The 22,957-nt window shown below is 40.3% G+C and overlaps 1 protein-coding gene across 10 annotated transcripts in view; it reads left to right on the top strand.

Annotated features, from left to right (window-relative positions):
* The window catches only part of LOC124858990 (protocadherin-15-like), a 326,056-nt gene that overhangs the window by 165,357 nt on the left and 137,742 nt on the right, over window positions 1-22,957 (top strand). For all 10 annotated transcript variants that reach the window (XR_007035988.1, XR_007035987.1, XR_007035991.1 and 7 more), the window contains 2 exons: window positions 3,295-3,501; window positions 7,289-7,423. Coding sequence is in view for 4 of the 10 variants with exons in the window: in XM_047351368.1 (XP_047207324.1) it covers window positions 3,295-3,501; window positions 7,289-7,423 (342 nt within the window). In the remaining 6 variants the exon portion in view is untranslated. The remainder of the gene's footprint in view (window positions 1-3,294; window positions 3,502-7,288; window positions 7,424-22,957) is intronic.

Below are 22,957 nucleotides of genomic sequence, written 5' to 3'. Positions count from 1 at the left end.
CAGGTCAATTGAGCACAGTGATACCATGGTCAGTAAACCATTTACCAGTGGTTTTGGCACTGTGAGCAGGTGCCAGGTCGTGCTGAAAAATGAAATCTTCATCTCCATAAAGCGTTTCAGCAGATGGAAGCATGAAGTGCTCCAAAATCTCCTGATAGCTAGCTGCATTGACCCTGCCCTTGATAAAACACAGTGAACCAACACCAGCAGCTGACACGGCACCCCAGACCATCACTGACTGTGGGTACTTGACACTGGACTTCTGGCATTTTGGCATTTCCTTCTCCCCAGTCTTCCTCCAGACTCTGGCACCTTGATTTCCGAATGACATGCAGAATTTGCTTTCATCTGAAAAACGTACTTTGGACCACTGAGCAACAGTCCAGGGCTGCTTCTCTGTAGCTCATGTCAGGCGCTTCTGCCACTGTTTCTGGTTCAAAAGTGGCTTGACCTGGGGAATGCGGCACCTGTAGCCCATTTCCTGCACACGCCTGTGCACCGTGGCTCTGAATGTTTCTACTCCAGACTCAGTCCACTGCTTCCGCAGGTCCCCCAAGGTCTGGAATCGGCCCTTCTCCACAATCTTCCTCAGGGTCCGGTCACCTCTTCTCGTTGTGCAGCGTTTTCTGCCACACTTTTTCCTTCCCACAGACTTCCCACTGAGGTGCTTTGATACAGCACTCTGGGAACAGCCTATTCGTTCAGAAATTTCTTTCTGTGTCTTACCCTCTTGCTTGAGGGTGTCAATAGTGGCCTTCTGGACAGCAGTCAGGTCGGCAGTCTTACCCATGATTGGGGTTTTGAGTTATGAACCAGGCTGGGAGTTTTAAAGGCCTCAGGAATCTTTTGCAGGTGTTTAGAGTTAACTCGTTGATTCAGATGATTAGGTTCATAGCTGGTTTAGAGACCCTTTTAATGATATGCTAATTTTGTGAGATAGGATTTTTGGGTTTTCATGAGCTGTATGCCAAAATCATCCGTATTAAGACAATAAAAGACCTGAAATATTTCAGTTAGTGTTCAATGAATCTAACATATATGAATGTTAAATTTTCATCATGACATTATGGAAAATAATGAACTTTATCACAATATGCTAATTGTTTGAGAAGGACCTGTAGAGCCCTGCTGTGTGTAATTTTAGCTCAGTACAAATACAGCTGTTCTGTGAAGGCCTCAGAGGTTTGTCAGAGGATGCTAGTGAAAGTCCCCCATAAACACAGAGGAAGGATTTTGCAGTAGAAATGTTTAAAACAAAATTAAGTTTTTAAAACACCATCGTGAGCTTTGAACATCTTACAGACCACTTTTAGGTCAATCTTCTAAGAATGGAAAGAGTATGGCACATGTGCAAACCTCACAGACCGGGAGCATCAATCAGTGAAGAAACTAAGAGGCCAATGTTAACTCTTGAACAGCTGTAAAGATTTACAGCTGATGGATCTCTCAACAAAACAACAATTTATTGTGAAGTCCACAAATATACTTTTTCATGTAGCTAAAGTTCCTCCATAATAACGACCTAAAACATATAGCAAAAGCTTCGTTTGACAGCTGTAGATCATAGCATTTTATATGTTCAAATAATAGTCATATCCTTAACTTCTGTGAAACTAACTGATAATCTGTGTCAAGACTTAAAAATCACACACATGATCCATCTAACCTAACTGCGCTGAACCATTTCATAGAGAACAATAATCAAAAGTGGAAGTCTGTAGATGTGCAAAGCTGGTAAGACATACAGTACCTTAAGAGACTTAAGCTGTTTTGCAGCTAAAGACGATTCTACAAAGTAATGGCTGTGAGGGAGCAGGCAACATGGATACAGATGCACCTGGCACCTTTTGTTTTTATATTGGTAAAGTAAAATTGGTCCACCACATAAATGCCTAATAAAGCAGTGTGGTTTGTAGTTATAACATGACAAAGTATTCAAAGGGCAGGAATACGATCTTGTCAAATAACCTCCTTCCTCTGAAACAGAAAACATCGGTGTTGTTACTCATGCTTTCAAATTTGGTTGCATCCAGAGCCTGCCCTGAATGACCACAGAGTGGGAGTCTGAACCACTCCACTGGAGAGGGTGATGATAAAGGGCTACGCTGTCAACTTTACCTCTGGCTACCCAACAAATAACTGTTTCCAGAATGCACTGGCTATAAACAAATATCTATAATATTGGCTTGTGAAGTCACCTCAAAATATTCAGTGGGTCTCCTAATAGGTAAATAGCTTATTTTTTTATTTAAACCCTTTGATATTATTTATTAGAAAGAAAATTGCACAGCAGGACATATTAACCTTATTTTTTTTGCTTTTTACCTCTTATTGAGTGTGTTTTATTTCTTTATGCATGTAAAAGGCGTGTAAAAAGCCCAAAAGCAATGGCAATAGAAAAAACAAAATTGGCCTACATATTTTTGCTGGTCGACATCACCATGAAACACATTTGCAAAATATTTGGCACATCTTTAACATTTGGCAACTTCCTGGCTTTTGCTGTTTTTGCACAACTAACTGGCCAGTTAGAGGTAAAGGAAGTTTTCAAATGCTAAATATTCTTTTTTGGATGGCAAAATCAGTGAAATCTGAATTTGCTAATAAGCTTCAAGAAATACTATCTTTAAACTCTCGCTGATATTTATTCAAAAGTATAAAAATATCTGATTGCGCATTGTTTTTCCCAGCTTCTCTGCAAGGTAACATATCAGGATTACTTTGCCAAACAGACAGTGACTATCTAGTTTTTGGATAAAGTTAATCAACATGCTGAGGAGATTAGTGAGGATTTTGTTTTTTCAGATTGTTGCATGGTTAATCAATTAGCTTTCTGGCAGAAAAAAAACACTGTACATAAACTCAAACCACAGACTCAAAATCGACTTCACACACCAGGGAGACAGAGTTCAATGCAGCAGGAATACATTAAATAGTTACGAGTTAAATTTTAGCTTTGACTCAGCTACTGTTCTTCATAACTCTCTTTCTATTGGTGGTCAGCCATCTGATAGAGTGGGAGGGCCAGTAATTATGGTCTCTCTGCCTCAAACAATGGACTTTGTGTTAAGTGCTCTGGTAATCACTAAGCACTGGTCATAAGTGGATCACTTATTACACTTTGTCAGTATGGCTTTATTTCTAATTAAAATGAAACTAACTGAATTTGTTATCTTTTATTGTGTATTTACCTACTGTAAAGGTGGAACATAATATCTTTCTTGTGGAAATTTCTCACACTGTGACATTTATGTGTTGTACTTTTGTCTTTTTTTGTTCCTTTTTTCTGTGCAGGCAGAACAGGACAACGGACATCCCCTACCAGCATATGCTAACCTCATTATTGAAATCCTGGATGAGAACAACCAGGCGCCGTATTTCCAGTTCGCTACCTATCAGGGATACGTGAGCGAGTCCTCCCCAGTGGGTACAACTATCTCTGCCAGTGCCAACCTCACAGCTCCTCTAGGAATCATCGCTTTGGATAATGACATTGAAGAGGTAGAACAGGAGAACAGCCTTTAACACTTCAAACTCTCTACAAACTACACTTTTACATTTTATTTATTTATTACTGCATTTATTTAGTCCTTCATTTCCTAATTTCATTTAGTTTTTATGCATTCATGCATTCATTCATTTATTCATGTATTCATTATTTCTTAACTTATATTCATTTATTATACAATTATTAGGGATGCTTTTTATTCATGTATTCATTCATGTTTATTAAATTATTTTATTAATTCATTTAATGAATGTATTAATTCATTAATTTATTCTCTTAATTCAGTTTTTTAGTATTTATTTTTTATTCATTCATTATTTAGTGTTATATGTCTAAATATTTATAAAGGTTATATTGATTCGTTTATTTATTATAATTTGTCATTTTTATATGTATTTATTTATACTGTTCATTCATTCATTTTTGTGTGTTTTTCACACATAGCTGGCTCCTGGTGGTACACCTGTGGGTAAAAGGGTTGCTGTTCCTTGAAATGACACACAGCGTAATGAAAGGATGTCCTGACCCAATTTCCGTTGCTTCAAATTTTCCCATGATTTGAGTCATTTTGAATCATTTTTGACTTCCTACTGATGAGTTTAATCCAATATTTATGGTGTCAAAAATGATACACATATGCAAATCAAATTTAGGTTATTCAATGACAATAATAATTGTGCAATAAATCTGCATTACACAGCTGACTGAACATTGTTTGATCAATAATGTTCAGCAGTTTTTGTACATCTTTGGAGAGACGTTTTATTATCAATACTGAGCAAAACATGGGAGTCTTCATATATTTATTTTAAGCTGCATATTGATATACTACAATAAAGTTTGCATTACTCAGTTAAACTATTTCACTGTGTACACGATAGGTTATTTGCACAAGTTGTCCATGAAGGTTTTATCATTTCTTTCAAGGACTGATTTTCATGTTTGCATACATAAAGCATGAGTTAAAATAAAAAAAAATAGATGGATAAAGGCTTTACACAGGCAGCCTCATTCCAAAAAACTGTCTTGATCAGCTCTTTTTCTATCGTCCAACAAATTGACTCAGGACATCCCTGCTGTTAATGCATGCATCACTCTGTGGAAACTGCAAACAAATTAAAGGCACATCTTATTGCAGTAGACATTTGTATCATATAAATTTTTTTTTATTTTATTAAAAGATGGAAAGAAGCTAACCATTAATGAAATGTGAACCAGGTCTGCAGTTGTGATGAATGATTTTTTTGTCCTGATATTTGTATTCTTAAGAGTGTATTTCTATATTGTTTATCAGTAAACCTGCATGTGTTTGAAGTACTTATACATATATTTTCTTTTCTACTTTTTTTATTCTAAATTAAGTTTCTGTACAAAAATGTGCAGCTATTCTTTTGAAATCTTATCTTTTTTTCTGGCATGGTTTTATGACTTGATTATTGGGTGCATAGTTAGGAAAATATGTGTTTAAAGCCAGTTAGCAGTTTACATGGATCTGAACTTTTAATGTCGCGTTGGAACTATTCTTGGAACTATTCTTTTTTTTAGGGTGGATTGACCAAAATTATTCATATCCCTGATTTATATTTAAGATATTGTTTTCATACAAACAAGAAGTTTGTTTCTATATGGAAATGAGACATGCATCCCTCAAAAGATAATAAAACAATGTAAATGACATTTTAAATTGAAAAGAAAATATCTAGTATTACTTAAATTACAATAAAAAATGGCATGTTGAAATGATTTTACCCTTCACATCAATCAATGGAAAAATCTTTATTGGCATGACAGCAGTCAAATCCTCCTTATAATGCCTGACCAGCTTTGAAACATTTTTGTACAATTAAAAGATTACCTTCACCTAAATCTGACAGGAATTAAAAATATTTTGGGCTTAGCTTTATATTTTACAACTTCAGCGAATTTTAAAAACAAGAATTAGCCGCACATGTTTTACTTTTTGGTGGAACCTGAGCTTGCCTGAACTTGTGTGGGTGGTTGAGAGAAATTGGCTAGAAATAATCGGACTTACCTCCACGCACAGCGTGGACTTCAATGCCCACGTGGGAAATGACAGTGACACCTGAAGGGGTGTGATTGGGAGGAATGGCCTCCCTGATTCTGAACCCGAGTAGTGTTTCATTATTAGTTTTCTGTGCCAGTCATGGATTGTCCATAATGAGCACCACGTTTAAGCATAAGGGTGTTTATCAGTGCACTTGGCACAAGGACACCCTAGACAGGAGGTTGATGATCGACTTTGTAGTCGTGTCTTCGGATCGTATCTCACTCCTCAGCCTCCCTGGTATGGCCTATGCCAGGGTATTGGAGAGGAGAGTCCAGCCGATAGTCGATCCTCGGCTTTAGGAGGAGCAGTGTGGTTTTAGTCCCGGCCATGGAACATAGGACCATCTCTACACCCTCTCTAGGGTGCTCGAAGGTTCATGGGAGTTTGCCCAACCGGTCCACATGTGTTTTGTGGACCTGGAGAAGGCATTTGACCATATCCCTCGTGGTGCCCTGTGGGGGGCGCTCCAGGAGTATGGACTCAGGGGTCCATTATTAGGGGCCATCCGGTCTCTGAAGTGGAGCAGGAGTTTGGTCCGCATTGCCGGCACTATGTTGGACCGGTTTCCGGTGCATGGTGGACTCTGGCAGGGCTGCCCTTTGTCACCGTTCCTATTCATAATTTTCATGGACAGTATTTCTAGGCGCAGCCAATGGCCAGAGCGGGTCTGGTTTGGGGGACCAGTGGATTTCATCTCTTGTTTTTGCAGATGACGTGATCCTGCTGCTCCCTTTAGCCAAGACTTTCAGCATGCACTGGGGCCGTCCAGTGTAAAGCGGCTGGGATGAGGATAAGCCCCTCCAAGTCCAAGGACATGGTTCTTGACCGAAAAAGGCTGGTTTGCCCCCTTCAGGTTGGAGGGAAGTTCCTGCTTCAAGTGGAGGAGTTCAAGTATCTTGGGGTCATGCTGGATGGATCAGTGCGGACGCTGGTTGAGGGTTGAGGTTAGAAGGCACCAAGTTGAAACTTGGCTTCTCTGGTCCAAGTTTCAACTAACTGGCGGTTGATGTAAGGTAACGTTGAAGAATGTGGAGGTAGTTTTGTACTGCTTTTAATCATCCCACCTGCTTTGTCAGTCAGTCAGTCAGTCATTTTCTACCACTTATTCCATAGTGGGTCGCGGGGAAGCTGCCGCCTATCTCCAGCAGTCCATGGGCGAGAGGCGGGGTACACCCTGGACAGGCACCTGCTTTGTGCAATGTATTAATGGCACAATTGACAAAACAGAACATCAGCATGACACTACCATCACCCTGCTTGAAGATTGGTTCAATGTTTTTAGTTTCAAAACCCCTACTTTAAATCCTACAAACATTGAGTGGAATATAGAAAAAATTGAATTAACTTAAATTATGACTACCCATATTTTCTTTTAAATTGATTAAAGTTGTAAGTAGTATTACTATTTAACCCTAAAAAAGGACAGTTCAAATGCATCATTAGAAACACAAAATTAAAATGACATTTATGTTTATGTGGTATGTAAACCTCTGACTGGCACTGTAACTACACTTAAAACATGATGGTTTTGTCTTATGCTGATACTTACGTTTGTGGAGAAACCTGCGAGCAGATTACTTTTTTCCAACTCTTTAAATTTATTTTTTGATAGGTTTTAGAGTCCTGCAGCTGTGACCTTAAAGGGAAAAATGATAAAGCATTATTGTCTCCATGGTTACATGTCTCTTTTTGTGTCTTTTCCTTTCGGAAAGACCAAAGACCCTATGGTTAAGATTACCCTGGATGACTACACCACAATTTTCAGCCTGACCCCAACTGGTATAATCCGCTACCTGAGGATCCTGAACCTTGTGGACCGGGAGAAGCAGATGACCTATACTTTAAGGGTGAGTCTCCAGCTTAGTGCAGTTATCCTGAAAACAAACTTCAAGTCTACCATCGCTTATTCTGTGTATGTTAACCTTTCACTGCTAAACCAGGAGGCACTTGAAAATATTTGTACCAGAGGCAAAAACCTGGATATAGTTAATTATGACATCACTATGAACTTAATCGATTTATCTACTTTGCTTTTAGTTTAACCTTGATTTAAACTAATTAAAAATATCTTTAACACTTGAAATATGATCAGGAACATATTTCATTAGGTATTTGTTTGAATAATATTATGTAAGAAACTCTTTTTTTTATAGCTGGCCTTGAAACAGAATAAAGGTTTAGAGAAAGTCACAATGATTTTGTTTTATCTTGCTGTCCTCTGTGAGCCTTAGCTGTGTTGTACTGAGAAATATACAACACAAATTAAAAGAATTAAAAAAATTAAAAGGAAAAAAAAAACTTTTGTACCTTTGACTCCTTTATTATAATGTAGTGCTGATTTTGAAACCTTGGAAAAATGCTCCTGGCCATTAGGCTTCTGGGGTCTCTTGATGAAAAAGTACCTTATGCATGCCAATAAATGAGAGCCAACTACCAGAAGACAGCTAAGTTCAGTTTTGTATGAACAATTAAAGACCTCAAGCCAGTTATACAACAATATTGAGTTAGAAAAGAAAATCAGTTAACTGATACTTTCAGGGGTTACTTAAAAAAAGGGATATTATATTTAGGGTTAGCTAATATTCACAATAAATGTCTACGTTAATAGTGCAGTTCAGAATTATTGGCCTCCCTGGTAAAATTTGTTTATGGAGACCTTAAAAAATTGCAACTTATTGCCACTCTGTTCTGCAGCTCTGTAAAACTCAACTTGGAGATGTGTTTTCTTTTGTTGTTTTCTTTTTTATCACCTTTGCTATCCTCCTAACTGTCCATCCTTGTTTGTTGCAGCGTCAGTTTTTTAAACTATTCTCTGAATGTATATATGGGTGAGGTTAGTTAAGTATTTATTTTCTTGTAGCTGTTTCCTGACTAATAAAGATGTGGAGAATTACATTTAAATAACTCAAATATTAGTTTATGTGACAGTCTTAAATAATGGATTGTATTTTAATAGTTTTCTACAAAATACATAGATTCCATGAATTCCACACAATCTTTGTATTTCTATAGGTTAAGTTTGCTTTTCAAATGATTATTTGGTTCACACAAAGTTTACACTAAAACCCCTGATCTAGTTTTCCAAAGATTCTTAGAGGAATCGCAACCTATCTGACAGTACAGGATCTGCATCCATAAAGGAGGATTTCTTTGGATTAGCGAATTCATATTTTGTGCTCTGTAGAAAGTGGAGGAGTTTATGAACAGAGATGACTCAACTCACTTTAGGTTTTGACGTAACATGGGGTGTGGTTGGCCTGGTAGAAATGCAATGGACTTCAGCCATTTATAAAACTACAATGTGTTTATTGTGTGTAAGTGTGTAGCACTGACCTTTTTCGCTCAATGTGCTGTGCTCAGGTTTGTTTAGTCGATACAGTTTTGTCTGTGTTTGATGTGCTTGGGACCCAAGCACTGGTAAGTGACTGACAGCTTTTAAGCTCTAGGCCTTGTTGGAAAATAGTCACTATTGACATTGTTGGGTGTATGCTGAACTTTGCACAAAAAACAACAGTTTTTTTGAAGGATGACTTCATTCAGCATTATGGGCATTAAGAGGAAAACCCCATCCTTCATCATCAGTACTTTTGATGCCAGTATATGTCTTTATTATTTTGGGTTATGTGAGCCAAAATGGAGTAAGGTTATTTTTTATTGCTAGTTGCCAATTTTGCTCTTTAAAGACCAACTGCACATTTAAAAGATTAGCTTTTATTTTTGGAACAGAATCTGTGAACAGAATAATTTTTATATTTGTAAATATTATGCATTTGTGGCCTTTAACTGTATGTGTGGATAATTTTATCCACATAAATATATATATATTACAATAATAAGATGTACAGTTAAACCCAAGAAAAATTTTATTTTAATCTGCTCTTAGACATCAGTCAAAAATTTCTTTTGACCTTTGAAAATACAATACTTGGTATCATGAATACAGTACGTATTATTAGACATTCATTTTGTGGCTGATTTCCAGTCTCCGATTTTTGTAAAACTCTGATTTGCTGACAGCAATTTTAGCAAATTTTAGGTGAATAAGGAAATAAAATATAACAGTTCGGGGTTTGTTTGGGCTGTGAGGCGTCATTGTTTATTTAAGGAGCAGAAGCAATGTTAATATATTTAAAAACTGAGAATGATCATGAAGTTCACATTTTAAATTGGCTTTTGCATGACTAACATGTCTTTTGTGTGTTGTCTAGATCATATACAGGTCCTTCTCAAAATATTAGCATATTGTGATAAAGTTCATTATTTTCCATAATGTCATGATGAAAATTTAACATTCATATATTTTATATTCATTGCACACTAACTGAAATATTTCAGGTCTTTTATTGTCTTAATACGGATGATTTTGGCATATGACTTATGAAAACCCAAAATTCCTATCTCACAAAATTAGCATATTTCATCCGACCAATAAAATAAAAGTGTTTTTAATACAAAAAACGTCAACCTTCAAATAATCATGTACAGTTATGCACTCAATACTTGGTCGGGAATCCTTTTGCAGAAATGACTGCTTCAATGCGGCGTGGCATGGAGGCAATCAGCCTGTGGCACGGCTGAGGTCTTATGGAGGCCCAGGATGCTTCGATAGCGGCCTTTAGCTCATCCAGAGTGTTGGGTCTTGAGTCTCTCAACGTTCTCTTCACAATATCCCACAGATTCTCTATGGGGTTCAGGTCAGGAGAGTTGGCAGGCCAATTGAGCACAGTGATACCATGGTCAGTAAACCATTTACCAGTGGTTTTGGCACTGTGAGTAGGTGCCAGGTCGTGCTGAAAAATGAAATCTTCATCTCCATAAAGCTTTTCAGCAGATGGAAGCATGAAGTGCTCCAAAATCTCCTGATAGCTAGCTGCATTGACCCTGCAATTGATAAAACACAGTGGACCAACACCAGCAGCTGACACGGCACCCCAGACCATCACTGACTGTGGGTACTTGACACTGGACTTCTGGCATTTTGGCATTTCCTTCTCCCCAGTCTTCCTCCAGACTCTGGCACCTTGATTTCCGAATGACATGCAGAATTTGCTTTCATCCGAAAAAAGTACTTTGGACCACTGAGCAACAGTCCAGTGCTGCTTCTCAGTAGCCCAGGTCAGGCGCTTCTGCTGCTGTTTCTGGTTCAAAAGTGGCTTGACCTGGGGAATGCGGCACCTGTAGCCCATTTCCTGCACACGCCTGTGCACGGTGGCTCTGGATGTTTCTACTCCAGACTCAGTCCACTGCTTCCGCAGGTCCCCCAAGGTCTGGAATCGGCCCTTCTCCACAATCTTCCTCAGGGTCCGGTCACCTCTTCTCGTTGTGCAGCGTTTTCTGCCACACTTTTTCCTTCCCACAGACTTCCCACTGAGGTGCTTTGATACAGCACTCTGGGAACAGCCTATTCGTTCAGAAATTTCTTTCTGTGTCTTACCCTCTTGCTTGAGGGTGTCAATAGAGGCCTTCTGGACAGCAGTCAGGTCGGCAGTCTTACCCATGATTGGGGTTTTGAGTGATGAACCAGGCTGGGAGTTTTAAAGGCCTCAGGAATCTTTTGCAGGTGTTTAGAGTTAACTCGTTGATTTAGATGATTAGGTTCATAGCTCGTTTAGAGACCCTTTTAATGATATGCTAATTTTGTGAGATAGGAATTTTGGGTTTTCATGAGGTGTATGACAAAATCATCCGTATTAAGACAATAAAAGACCTGAAATATTTCAGTTAGTGTGCAATGAATCTAAAATATATGAATGTTAAATTTTCATCACGACATTATGGAAAATAATGAACTTTATCACAATATGCTAATATTTTGAGAAGGACCTGTACATGGGTTGGACAATGAAATTCAAACACCTGGTTTTAGACCACAATAATTTATTAGTATGGTGTAGGGCCTCCTTTTGTGGCCAATACATCGTCAATTTATCTTGGGAATGACCTATACAAGTCCTGCACAATGGTCAGAGGGATTTTAAGCCATTATTCTTGCAGGATAGTGGCCAGGTCACTATGTGATACTGGTGGAGGAAAACGTTTCCTGACTTGCTCCTCCAAAACACCCCAAAGTGGCTCAATAATATTTAGATCTGGTGACTGTGCAGGCCATGGGAGATGTTCAACTTCACTTTCATGTTCATCAAACCAATCTTTCACCAGTCTTGCTGTGTGTATTGGTGCATTGTCATCCTGATACACGGCACCGCCTTCAGGATACAATGTTTGAACCACTGGATGCACATGGTCCTCAAGAATGGTTCGGTAGTCCTTGGCAGTGACGCGCCCATCTAGCACAAGTATTGGGCCAAGGGAATGCCATGATATGGCAGCCCAAACCATCACTGATCCACCCCCATGCTTCACTCTGGGCATGCAACAGTCTGGGTGGTACACTTCTTTGGGGCTTCTCCACACCGCAACTCTCCCGGATGTGGGGAAAACAGTAAAGGTGGACTCATCAGAGAACAATACATGTTACACATTGTCCACAGCCCAAGATTTGTGCTCCTTGCACCATTGAAACCGACGTTTGGCATTGGCATGAGTGACCAAAGGTTTGGCTGTAGCAGCCCGGCCTTGTATATTGACCCTGTGGAGCTCCCGACGGACAGTTCTGGTGGAAGCAGGAGAGTTGAGGTGCACATTTAATCCTGCCGGGATTTGGGCAGCCATGGTTTTTTGTTTCTTGGATACAATCCGGGTTAGCACCCGAACATCCCTTTCACACAGCTTCCTCTTGCGACCACAGTTAATCCTGTTGGATGTGGTTCGTCCTTCTTGGTGGTATGCTGACATTACCCTGGATACCGTGGCTCTTGATACATCACAAAGATTTGCTGTCTTGGTCGCAGATGCGCCAGCAAGACGTGCACCAACAATTTGTTCTCTTTTTAACTCTGGTATGTCACCCATAATGTTGTGTGCATTTCAATATTTTGAGCAAAACTGTGCTCTTACCCTGTTAATTGAACTTTCACACTCTGCTCTTACTGGTGCAATGTGCAATCAGTGAAGACTGGCTACCAGGCTGTTCCAATTTAGCCATGAAACCTCCCACACTAAAATGTCAGGTGATTCAGTTTCATTGTCCAACCCCTGTAGATCCTTATGTTGACTCTGAGATTTCCAAAATGCTGCCAACATTTCTAAATTCAGCATGTAGATTGAGAGCATTTGGAAAAGTCCAAAAAAATAAGGCAGTACATCTTTCAGACATTTCACAACAAATGTCATATAAAGAAACTTTACAAGAAAAGTTAATTTAATCCAATTACACAGACAGACCACTTTCATCCACATTTTTTTACTGGGAAGCTATTTACACCTAATTTCCCATCCATCATTTGTTATTGCATAATAGTTGGTTGGGTATGCTACATATTTATCTAGCTACTGTCTTTAACCATTATTCTACCTTGTATATAAAGCATATCAAGGATGTTCTTGTTGTGAGCTGACTTACATGTTCACAAGGGTTTTAACATTAAAGTTGGTAGATAAATAAAAAAACAAGACCTATTACTAAATCATTTACAGTTTAGGCCAATTGTTGGGATCCAGCCATGGATTTCAACATTAAACTCCGGTACAGACTTTTCTGGAACTTTCAATATAAATTGCATTTAACTGACTTCCAGCAACTGAGGAAAGGGGGGTAGCAGCAGACTTCCCATGATGCCTCTGTCTGAATAAGAGCACCCCCTCTCCAACAAGCCGACCTCTTCCACACCGGTGTTCATCGGGATAGGAGGGGGACAAAGCGCGCTAATGTCTTTTGCTGGCAAAAAGACATAAACTCTTCAAACTGGATCCAAGAGTGCCATAAGATCACGCGATCATATGCACAAGTTAAGTATGAGTGAAGCACTGTTTGTGTACCCGGTGATTTCATTCATAAAGAGGGGAAATTAAGGTATAAGCATTGCTGACTTTCTCTCCGAGCCCTGCAGAAGCAAACGGTGTTTGAGAGAAGCTCCTGCAAAGACGCGGTCTCCCAGTCTGGAAGGAAGACAGCAGAGACTGCATCATCGTGTTAACCCGTGTGGTCAGCGGACAGGACGGGCCGCCCAGCTACAGCTACGGAGCTTACCCTTTTGTTCACAGAGCGAACGCACCTTCAAACCCCCGCGAAGCTACCGAGGTTAGCTGAAAGCTAACCGCTTGTTGACTGTGGACGTTTCTTCAAACTTCGCCCCTTGGACAACATTTCCTCACCATGGTCAGAGGTTAGGTTTGGGCAGAATAACAGTTAGGATGAAATTATCTGAATGTTTTCATTCTATGAAGTTTGGTTTTGTTTGTGTGAAACTCAGCTATCTTAGTGCTAGCAGGCTATCTGCAGCATACATGCCCTGTTTGTGTTCTGTGTTTGTGTGTTTTTAAGTTAAGTCAAACTTTACTTGAAGGGTGATTTTAAACACAGAAGATTGCTCATAACGCGCCGTCCGCGCTTATGCATTTTAACCCTTTTATTAACGGTATTTTTAAAGGTGTCTGTTTAGTTCTGGTGCTAAATAATATTTACCCAGAAAGGTTTAGTCTTCAATCCAGTAAATAATAGTCCCTAAACATCATTTACTAGATTTGATAACTAAGTAAATACCATTAAGCCCCATTTCTCCTGAAAGATTTGTCTCGTTTCCAAAATACTCCCTTAATAATGTTTCTTCAAATATTATTTCAATAAATAAAGGCAGCTAATTAGACACCGTTGAGACATGGTCATCCAGAAGGTTGGTTTTATTCAGCAGATCATTATTTAAAACATTATTTTATTAAAATAATATTTTATCTGATCTTGCATTGTGAATGGTTGTCTAAACGTTTGCTGATTATTGCCTAAGTTGGTTCCAAGACTAACGTAACTTCACTTCCAGATCCTTCAAGATAATCCTTGGTTCTCAAACATAAACATTGCATGGTAATGTTGCATCACTCTTTTGGTCATGGTTTTCAATCATCCTTAATCAACTTGTTTATATTGTACATAGCCCATTAGTCTTCGTTATTCTTTAATTCTGCTTGGTAGTTTAGTTGGATTGTTTTAGCATAGTTTGTTGATTGAAATATGTTTGACCTTGAGTTGACTTATTTTTGTTAATAAATTCTTGTATTTTAAGAAATTGTGTGAATTCATTCCATGTGTGTGCAGAGTTTTGCTGTTCAATAATGTCAGAGCTCGTCTCACACCTTTCTATTTTGTCCTAATACCATCGCCTTACTGGGCTGGTATTCACAAGACAACCCTTAACAAACCAAAATATTATTTGATAAAATATTAATATTACATAATATTCTCAGATTAATAATCACAACACCAATTATAAAACACAAAACAATAGAATCTACAAACTTAAAGCTGGTTTTAGACTGTTGGTAGCAACAATATCAGTGTTATGGACATTGGCTAATTAAGGGGCTGAAAGCAGACTTTCCTGCTTTTGCATAAAGGCACACTTCCCTGAGATCTCAGGAATTGTCTGATGCACCTACACATTGTATGTTGCTATAAAAATAATGTTTCCTATTTTCTTTTAAATCTTTTGATTTATTCTAACATCACAGTATTGTAAAACAAACTAACAAAGAAGGCAATTTTAAACAACTTTTTTCATTACATTTCAACAGTTGTAAAGTAGCAAGCAGGCTGATATTACTTGGTGTTTAAACTGAGGCAACATTCATTTTGTTACTACAGTAAATAAATAAAAGATGGGTTCTTCTTGTAGTATTCTTCATCATTATAAACAAGCTGGGCAAACTGATCCAATTGTAAAATGATTAATTAGAGGAAAGAACAGATTTTGATGCCAATATCCTAATCACTGTGAACTTTTAAGCTACGGTGTTTCAGGTAGATTTGTGTTTTATTTTTAGCTGGGTTGTCATAAATAGTTCACAGTTCAAACAAGGCTGTCCGTGCGTGAAGTGACATGTTCATATTTTACCGCTAAAAACTTCAGGAACATGAAATGATTATGACAAGAAATTGTTTTCCGTAATTTCTTTGGGCAGAATATGGAGTCTTAATTAGTGCAAGTACTTTGTTTACGTACTTTTTAATGTCACAAGTGCAGTTTATTTTTGTATAGCTAAGAATCTGTCTCTGTTGGCTGTACTTTAACAAAACGTTTTGTTCACACAATTCTTAAATAATTTATGAACTGTATTGCTTTTGTTGCAAACCATTCATCTGTATGTCCAGGCTCCGTAACTAATTGTTCTGTATTCAGGCTTCACATGAGTAGGCGTAGCATTAAGTTTGTGTTATCGTTGTATTCTTGTTTCACATTAGTGATCTAGGCAGCAGCAAACCAAAAACTGAATGAGTCAATGAAAAATAGTCTGATATGTAACTCAGCATTTTTTTGGCTTCACAAAAATCTTAATTGTTGATGCTGTTGAACATTTAAAGAGAAAGTTTTAAGAAGTTTTTGTGCCCAAGTCTTTTAACAATAATTTAATTTAATGTCCGCATTGTCGATGCTGCCGCCCGTAGCTGCGGCTTTAAGGTCTGCGGTGCCTGTTGCGGCAGCAATCCCCGAACCCGGTGGTGGACACTGGCAGTAAGGGACGCTGTCAAGCTGAAGAAGGAGTCCTATCGGCTGTGGTTGGATTGTAGGACTCCTGAGGCGGTTGACGGGTACCGTGAGGCCAAGCGTGCCACAGCCCGAGCTGTGGCAGAGGCCAAAACTCAGACCTGGGAGGAGTTCGGTGAGGCCATGGAGAAGGACTACCGGTTGGCCTCGAAGCGATTCTGGCAAACCATCCGGCGCCTCAGGTGAGGGAAGCAGTGCTTCGCTAACACTGTTTATAGTGGGGGTGGGAGGCTGCTGACCTCGACTGGGGACATTATCTGGCGGTGGAAGGAGTACTTCGAGGATCTCCTCAATCCTGCCATCACGCATTCCCTGCTGGAAACAGAGGCTGGGGACTCGGGGTTAGATTCTTTTATCACCCAGGCTGAAGTCAACAAGGTGGTTAAAAAGCTCCGTGGTGGCAGGGCTTCGGGAGTGGATGAGATCTGCCCTGAGTACCTCAAGTCTCTGGATGTTGTGGGACTGTCATGGTTGACATGCCTCTTCAACACTGCGTGGCGGTCGGGGACAGTGCCTCTGGACTGGCAGACTGGGGTGGTGGTCCCCCTTCATAAGAAGGGTGACCGGAGGGTGTGTTCCAACTAAAGGGGGATCACACTCCTCAGCCTCCCTGGTAAGGTCTACACCAGGGTATTGGAGAGGAGAGTCCAGCTGATAGTCGAACCTCGGCTTCAGGAGGAGCAGTGTGGTTTTCGTCCCGGCCGTGGAACACTGGACCAGCTGTATACCCTCTACAGGGTACTCGAGGGTTCATGGGAGTTTGCCCAACCGGTCCACATGTGTTTTGTGGACCTGGAGAAAGCATTTGACTGTGTCCCTCATGATGCCCTGTGGGGGGTGCTCCAGGGGTATGGAATCGGGGGCCCTTTATTAGGGGCCATCTGGTCTCTGTACAAGCGGAGCAGGAGTTTGATCTGCATTGCCATCACTAAGTCGGACCTGTTCCCGGTGCATATTGGACTCCGGCAGGGCTGCCCTTTGTCACCGGTCCTATTCATCCGACCGAATACCCCTATTTTCTTCTGACAACCACAATCTGTTTTAATCAAGAACATATCCCCGTATTGGCTCTGCTGGATTCTGGTTCTGAGCAGAACCTCATCAACCTGGACCTAGATCATAAATGTAACATTCCTGTTCAATATCTCCCATCATCAAGTTACCGCCTTGGATGGGCGATCACTTAATCCTGTCTCCAAACAGACCCATACAATACCGTTTATCACTTCTGGAAATCAAACAGAACGTAACTATGATGCTGGAGATTGTGATCTCCATCAGAATGGCTCTGGACGAACGGAGACATTGGCTGGAAGGAACTGCACAACCCATCATCATCTGGACTGACAACACAGAATCTTGCCTACATTCAATCAGCTAAGCCTCTCAATGCACGCTAGTCACTTTGGTCTTTGTATTTCTACCAATACTAACCGTCCAGGCTCCAAGAATGCCAAACCAGATGCCCTCTCCAGACAATTTGCCACAAGAATGTTCTGAACCTGCATCCATCATTCCCTAGTCCTGCATCATTGGTGTTCTATCCTGATATCTGGAAAACCGAATCCGCAGTGTATCCGCAGTGTACAACAGGATGAACTGTTGCCTCTATGTTCCATTAAGCGTCAAGTCCCAGGTAATCCAGTGGGCACATACTTCTAAATTCTCTGCCTTTCTAGGTTCTAGTCTCATCATTGGTCTCCTCTGGTGGTCATCTTTAAACAAAGATGTTGTCAATTATGTTTCTGCCTGCGCCACTTGCGCTTAAAACAAGAGCTCAGCTCATACAAACCTCCTGCTGGTTTGCTCCAGCCCCTGTCAGTTCCTCACCATCCTGGATCCCACTTTGGATTTTGTTCTTGGTCTTCCTCCATCCAAAAATAATTTTGGATCATTTTGTCCATCGCTTTTCCAAAGCCTGTCATCTGATAGCCCTTTACGAACTCCCCTCGGCTGCTGAAACTGCTAGGCTCCTCATCAACCATGTTTTCAGGAGTCATGGCATCCCCACAGAAATCATCTCAGACAGAGGACCCCAGTTTATCTCCCAGGTATGGTGAGATTTCTGCTCGGCTCTCGGGGCCAAATCCTAACTCTCCTCTGGGTTCCATCCCCAAACTAATGGCCAGTGTGAGAGGCTCAACCAGGAGCTAGAGAACATCCTCCGTTGCCTTTTGCTAGTAGCCCCACATCATGGAGTAGTCACATCATGTGGGTTGAAAATGCCCACCAAAAAAAAGGTCTGGTACCAAACCAAGGCTGCCCTTTAATGAACCTCTCATCAAAATAAAAAAATATGCCAATAAGAAAAGGATACCCGCTCCCACCTACTCGCCTGGTGAAGAAGTGTGGCTGCCCTCCAGGTACTTCCCCCTCAAGCCCTATTCCAAGACACTTACACCTAGGTTCTCTGGCCCATTCAAGATAGACTCCATTACCAGTCGTTCTACTGTTTGTCTGAAACTACCCACTCACCTTCATGTCCATCCCACATTTCATGTTTCACAGATTAAACCGGTACTTTCTAGCCCTCCAGCTAGGACACCGATGGGCACCCTGCCTTTAATGTCTACTGTATTATGGACTCGTGGCGAAGGGGTCGTGGAGTCCAATATCTTGTGGACTGGAAAGGGATGCGCTCTGGAGGATTGATCCTGGGTTTCCCAGAGCTTCATTTTGGACCCCTTCGCTCATCTCTGATTTTGAAGGTGCTGCCTCTTCTTTCTCCGGTCGGCCGCCAAGGAAACATCAGTTTAGAAGTTGGTAATGTCATACCCACAGAGGTTGTGTGCAGGTGGTTGTTTTTGTGTTGTTTCTCTCTCCTTACAGGGTGTGATTTGCAGGTGCAGCTCCGCAGGTGTTACTCATTGAGTCTAATCAAGAGGGCTTCTTAAGGAGCAGAAACCAGGAAGGAGGTGTCAGATCGTTATCTTTGCCAGTTTTGTAACCTGACCGTTGTCTGCAGTTCTCCTGCTTTTCATGAGCCTGCTCTTACCCGAGTTTCTGTTCCTGCCTTTTACAGATTGGATTCCTCTGGTGACCGTGTTCTGGATTCTATGCCCCTGTTCTCTGTGTTTACCTCAGGAAATCTCCTTGGAACTCCTCCCTGCACTGAGTCTCCCTTCCTCTCCTGTCTCCAGGCCCATGACTCAGAGATCACCTCCTGGGAACAACAAACTATTGCTTACCTGCCTGTCCACCCTCCAACACTGCTCGCTCTGCCACTCAGAGGATCACACAAAGAGAGATTCAGCACTAAGTACCTCAGTGCCACTCCTGCCAAACTCAGCCTCTGTGGGAGAACTTACCTCCTCCAACAAACCTTCTTCCACTGGCTACAATAAGCTAATCTCACTCCTGTCCTGCACAAGCTACATTACCTTTGTCCGAACAAACAGTAACATCTCACCTCTGTTTCTTAGTGCCTATCAAGACCCCTCCGACAGATCCAGTCAGTGTTCTGTTTCAACCCTGTAGTGCTTCAATAAACCTGTTAAACTGCTGTTTTGCCACCATGATTGTTGCCAATACTCAGTCGTTTAATTAACATGACAGTGTGACATTTTTATATTAGTCACTTCTCAGATAGCGACAGTTATGGTGAGAAGTTTACATAGAATCATCATGGACCGGAATGTTACATCAGTTTTGGTCTTTTAATGATTTACCTTAACTATTAATTTTGAAGGGTGGAATAGTTGTACAATAAACTACTTCGATTAATTTTAAACAAGAATTTATTATGGCTTTCATGTAATCCACATTAGGTTAGAAATAAACAGAATGGCTAAAATACATATGCAAATCCCATTACTATTTGGTTTTATTGCCCCTCAGTAAGTTGCTATTTTACCGCATGCTCTGAGCAGCTATGAACAAGTGTCTTGTGTAATTCCCATTGAATTGTTGACTATTATTTTTGGCAGAAATAGTAGTCAATTTGGCCTACTTATTCAGACTCTTTCCTGGAATGAACAAGACTTGCATAATCTACAAAGGGCTTGCCAAAGGTTAGCCTGTTTTATCGATTTCCAAACCAGTTTTGATCTCTCTTTAGGATTGTTTTTCATATGGAACACATGATTGTGTAAAAATTAAACTTACTCACTTTTGATTTGAAAAATGGTAAAGAATTAAAAGGTTGTCCTCCTTTTTGTTATTCAATTTAGTCTGGGCAATTCACCTGTACAACCGGCAGCAAAACTGCCCCACAGCATGATGCTACCACTACCATGCTTAACAGTTGGTAGAGGGATCCAAGATTTGTAAGCGGGTTGTGGCACTGGTTTTTCAGCAGATACCAGTTTGTGGTAAATTTGAGTCTCTTGAATCTTTTTCCTTACCATCTGATCTTTTTTTCTCATTTGATGGTAACAATTTTGGTCAGAGGATTCAAATCATTAAAACACAGTTGACTATTCCAGTGGCACAATTATTCTTGTTGCACAGCAAAACTGGGCAAATCAAGCTTCCAGAAAGACCTTACTCCACTTCAACCCTTCTGAAAATGTGTGTACTATACTTAAAAACCTAGTACATCTACATACAGTACAATTTAAGAATTATGCAACTCTTTTTTTTTGACTTTCTTTAAAATAAAACAAGTCTGGCAAGAATGAAAAGCATTTTTGTATAATTTATGTTTCTGAGACGGAAGAACACCTTTACTGCAAATATTTTATTCAGCAACAAAAAAGCTATTAATGAACAGTATATTCTGCTAGACCTGTCACTTACAGGTCCTTCTCAAAATATTAGCATATTGTGATGAAGTTCATCATTTTCCATAATGTAATGATGAAAATTTAACATTCATGTATTTTAGATTCATTGCACACTAACTGAAATATTCCAGGTCTTTTATTGTCTTAATACGGATGATTTTGGCATACAGCTCATGAAAACCCAAAATTCCTGTCTCACAAAATTAGCATATCATTAAAAGGGTCTCTAAATGAGCTGTGAACCTAATCATCTGAATCAACGAGTTAACTCTAAACACCTGCAAAAGATTCCTGAGGCCTTTAAAGCTCCCAGCCTGGTTCATCACTCAAAACCCCAATCATGGGTAAGACTGCCGACCTGACTGCTGTCCAGAAGGCCATTATTGACACCCTCAAGCAAGAGGGTAAGACACAGAAAGACATTTCTGAACGAATAGGCTGTTCCCAGAGTGCTGTATCAAGGCACCTCAGTTAGAAGTCTGTGGGAAGGAAAAGGTGTGGCAGAAAACGCTGCACAACGAGAAGAGGTGACCGGACCCTGAGGAAGATTGTGGAGAAGGGCCGATTCCAGACCTTGGGGGACCTGCGGAAGCAGTGGACTGAGTCTGGAGTAGAAACATCCAGAGCCATCATACACAGGCGTGTGCAGGAAATGGGCTACAGGTGCCGCATTCCCCAGGTCAAGCCACTTTTGAACCAGAAACAGCAGCAGAAGCGCCTGACCTGGGCTACAGAGAAGCAGCACTGGACTGTTGCTCAGTGGTCCAAAGTACTTTTTTCGGATGAAAGAAAATTCTGCATGTCATTCGGAAATCAAGGTGCCAGAGTCTGGAGGAAGACTGGGGAGAAGGAAATGCCAAAATGCCAGAAGTCCAGTGACAAGTACCCACAGTCAGTGATGGTCTGGGGTGCCGTGTCAGCTGCTGGTGTTGGTCCACAGTGTTTTATCAAGGGCAGGGTCAATGCAGCTAGCTATCAGGAGATTTTGGAGCACTTCATGCTTCCATCTGCTGAAAAGCTTTATGGAGATGAAGATTTCATTTTTCAGCACAACCTGGCACCTGCTCACAGTGCCAAAACCACTGGTAAATGGTTTACTGACCATGGTATCACTGTGCTCAATTGGCCTGCCAACTCTCCTGACCTGAACCCCATAGAGAATCTGTGGGATATTGTGAAGAGAACGTTGAGAGACTCAAGACCCAACACTCTGGATGAGCTAAAGGCTGCTATCGAAGCATCCTGAGCCTCCATAAGACCTCAGCAGTGCCACAGGCTGATTGCCTCCATGCCATGCCGCATTGAAGCAGTCATTTCTGCCAAAGGATTCCCGACCAAGTATTGAGTGCATAACTGTACATCATTATTTGAAGGTTGACGTTTTTTGTATTAAAAACACTTTTCTTTTATTGGTCGGATGAAATATGCTAATTTTGTGAGATAGGAATTTTGGGTTTTCATGAGCTATATGCCACAATCATCCGTATTAAGACAATAAAAGACCTGAAATATTTCAGTTAGTGTGCAATGAATCTAATATATATGAATGTTAAATTTTCATCATGACATTATGGAAAATAATGAACTTTATCACAATATGCTAATATTTTGAGAAGGACCTGTATATTTTACTGCTTTTATGTTTTGATGGAAAGAATTCTTCTCCGCACAGAAAGATATATTTTTTTATTGTTGCTGTCATAGTTATGGGTTAGATCCTGTTTGCTCTCTACACTGGATTTGTTGTTCTGCTTAGTCCGTTTTCCTGCTCCTTTCTGAAGCGCTGCAGATCTGAGCTGCCATGGACAAGTGAACATAGATTGCTCAGTTTGAAAACTGTCCTTCAGGCAAACTTTGTGGTTGCACTCTCCTCTCATCTTTGAAGGCATTTCTTTACTCTTTGAGTAAATGGAAAATAAACATATACAGACAGTAAACATTTATCTTACTGCAGTCATAAAATTTTGCTTTATCACAACACAGTTACATATCTGAGTTGAAAATCTTTGAAGATTGAATAAAAATAATAATCTCTGATTCCTTTGCAAAAGAGTGCTTT

Source organism: Girardinichthys multiradiatus, chromosome 22 (genome assembly GCF_021462225.1).
Source record: "Girardinichthys multiradiatus isolate DD_20200921_A chromosome 22, DD_fGirMul_XY1, whole genome shotgun sequence".
Lineage (NCBI taxonomy): Eukaryota > Metazoa > Chordata > Actinopteri > Cyprinodontiformes > Goodeidae > Girardinichthys > Girardinichthys multiradiatus.
The sequence above is the reverse complement of the archived record's forward strand: the minus strand, read 5'-3'. Positions and strand labels throughout refer to the sequence as shown.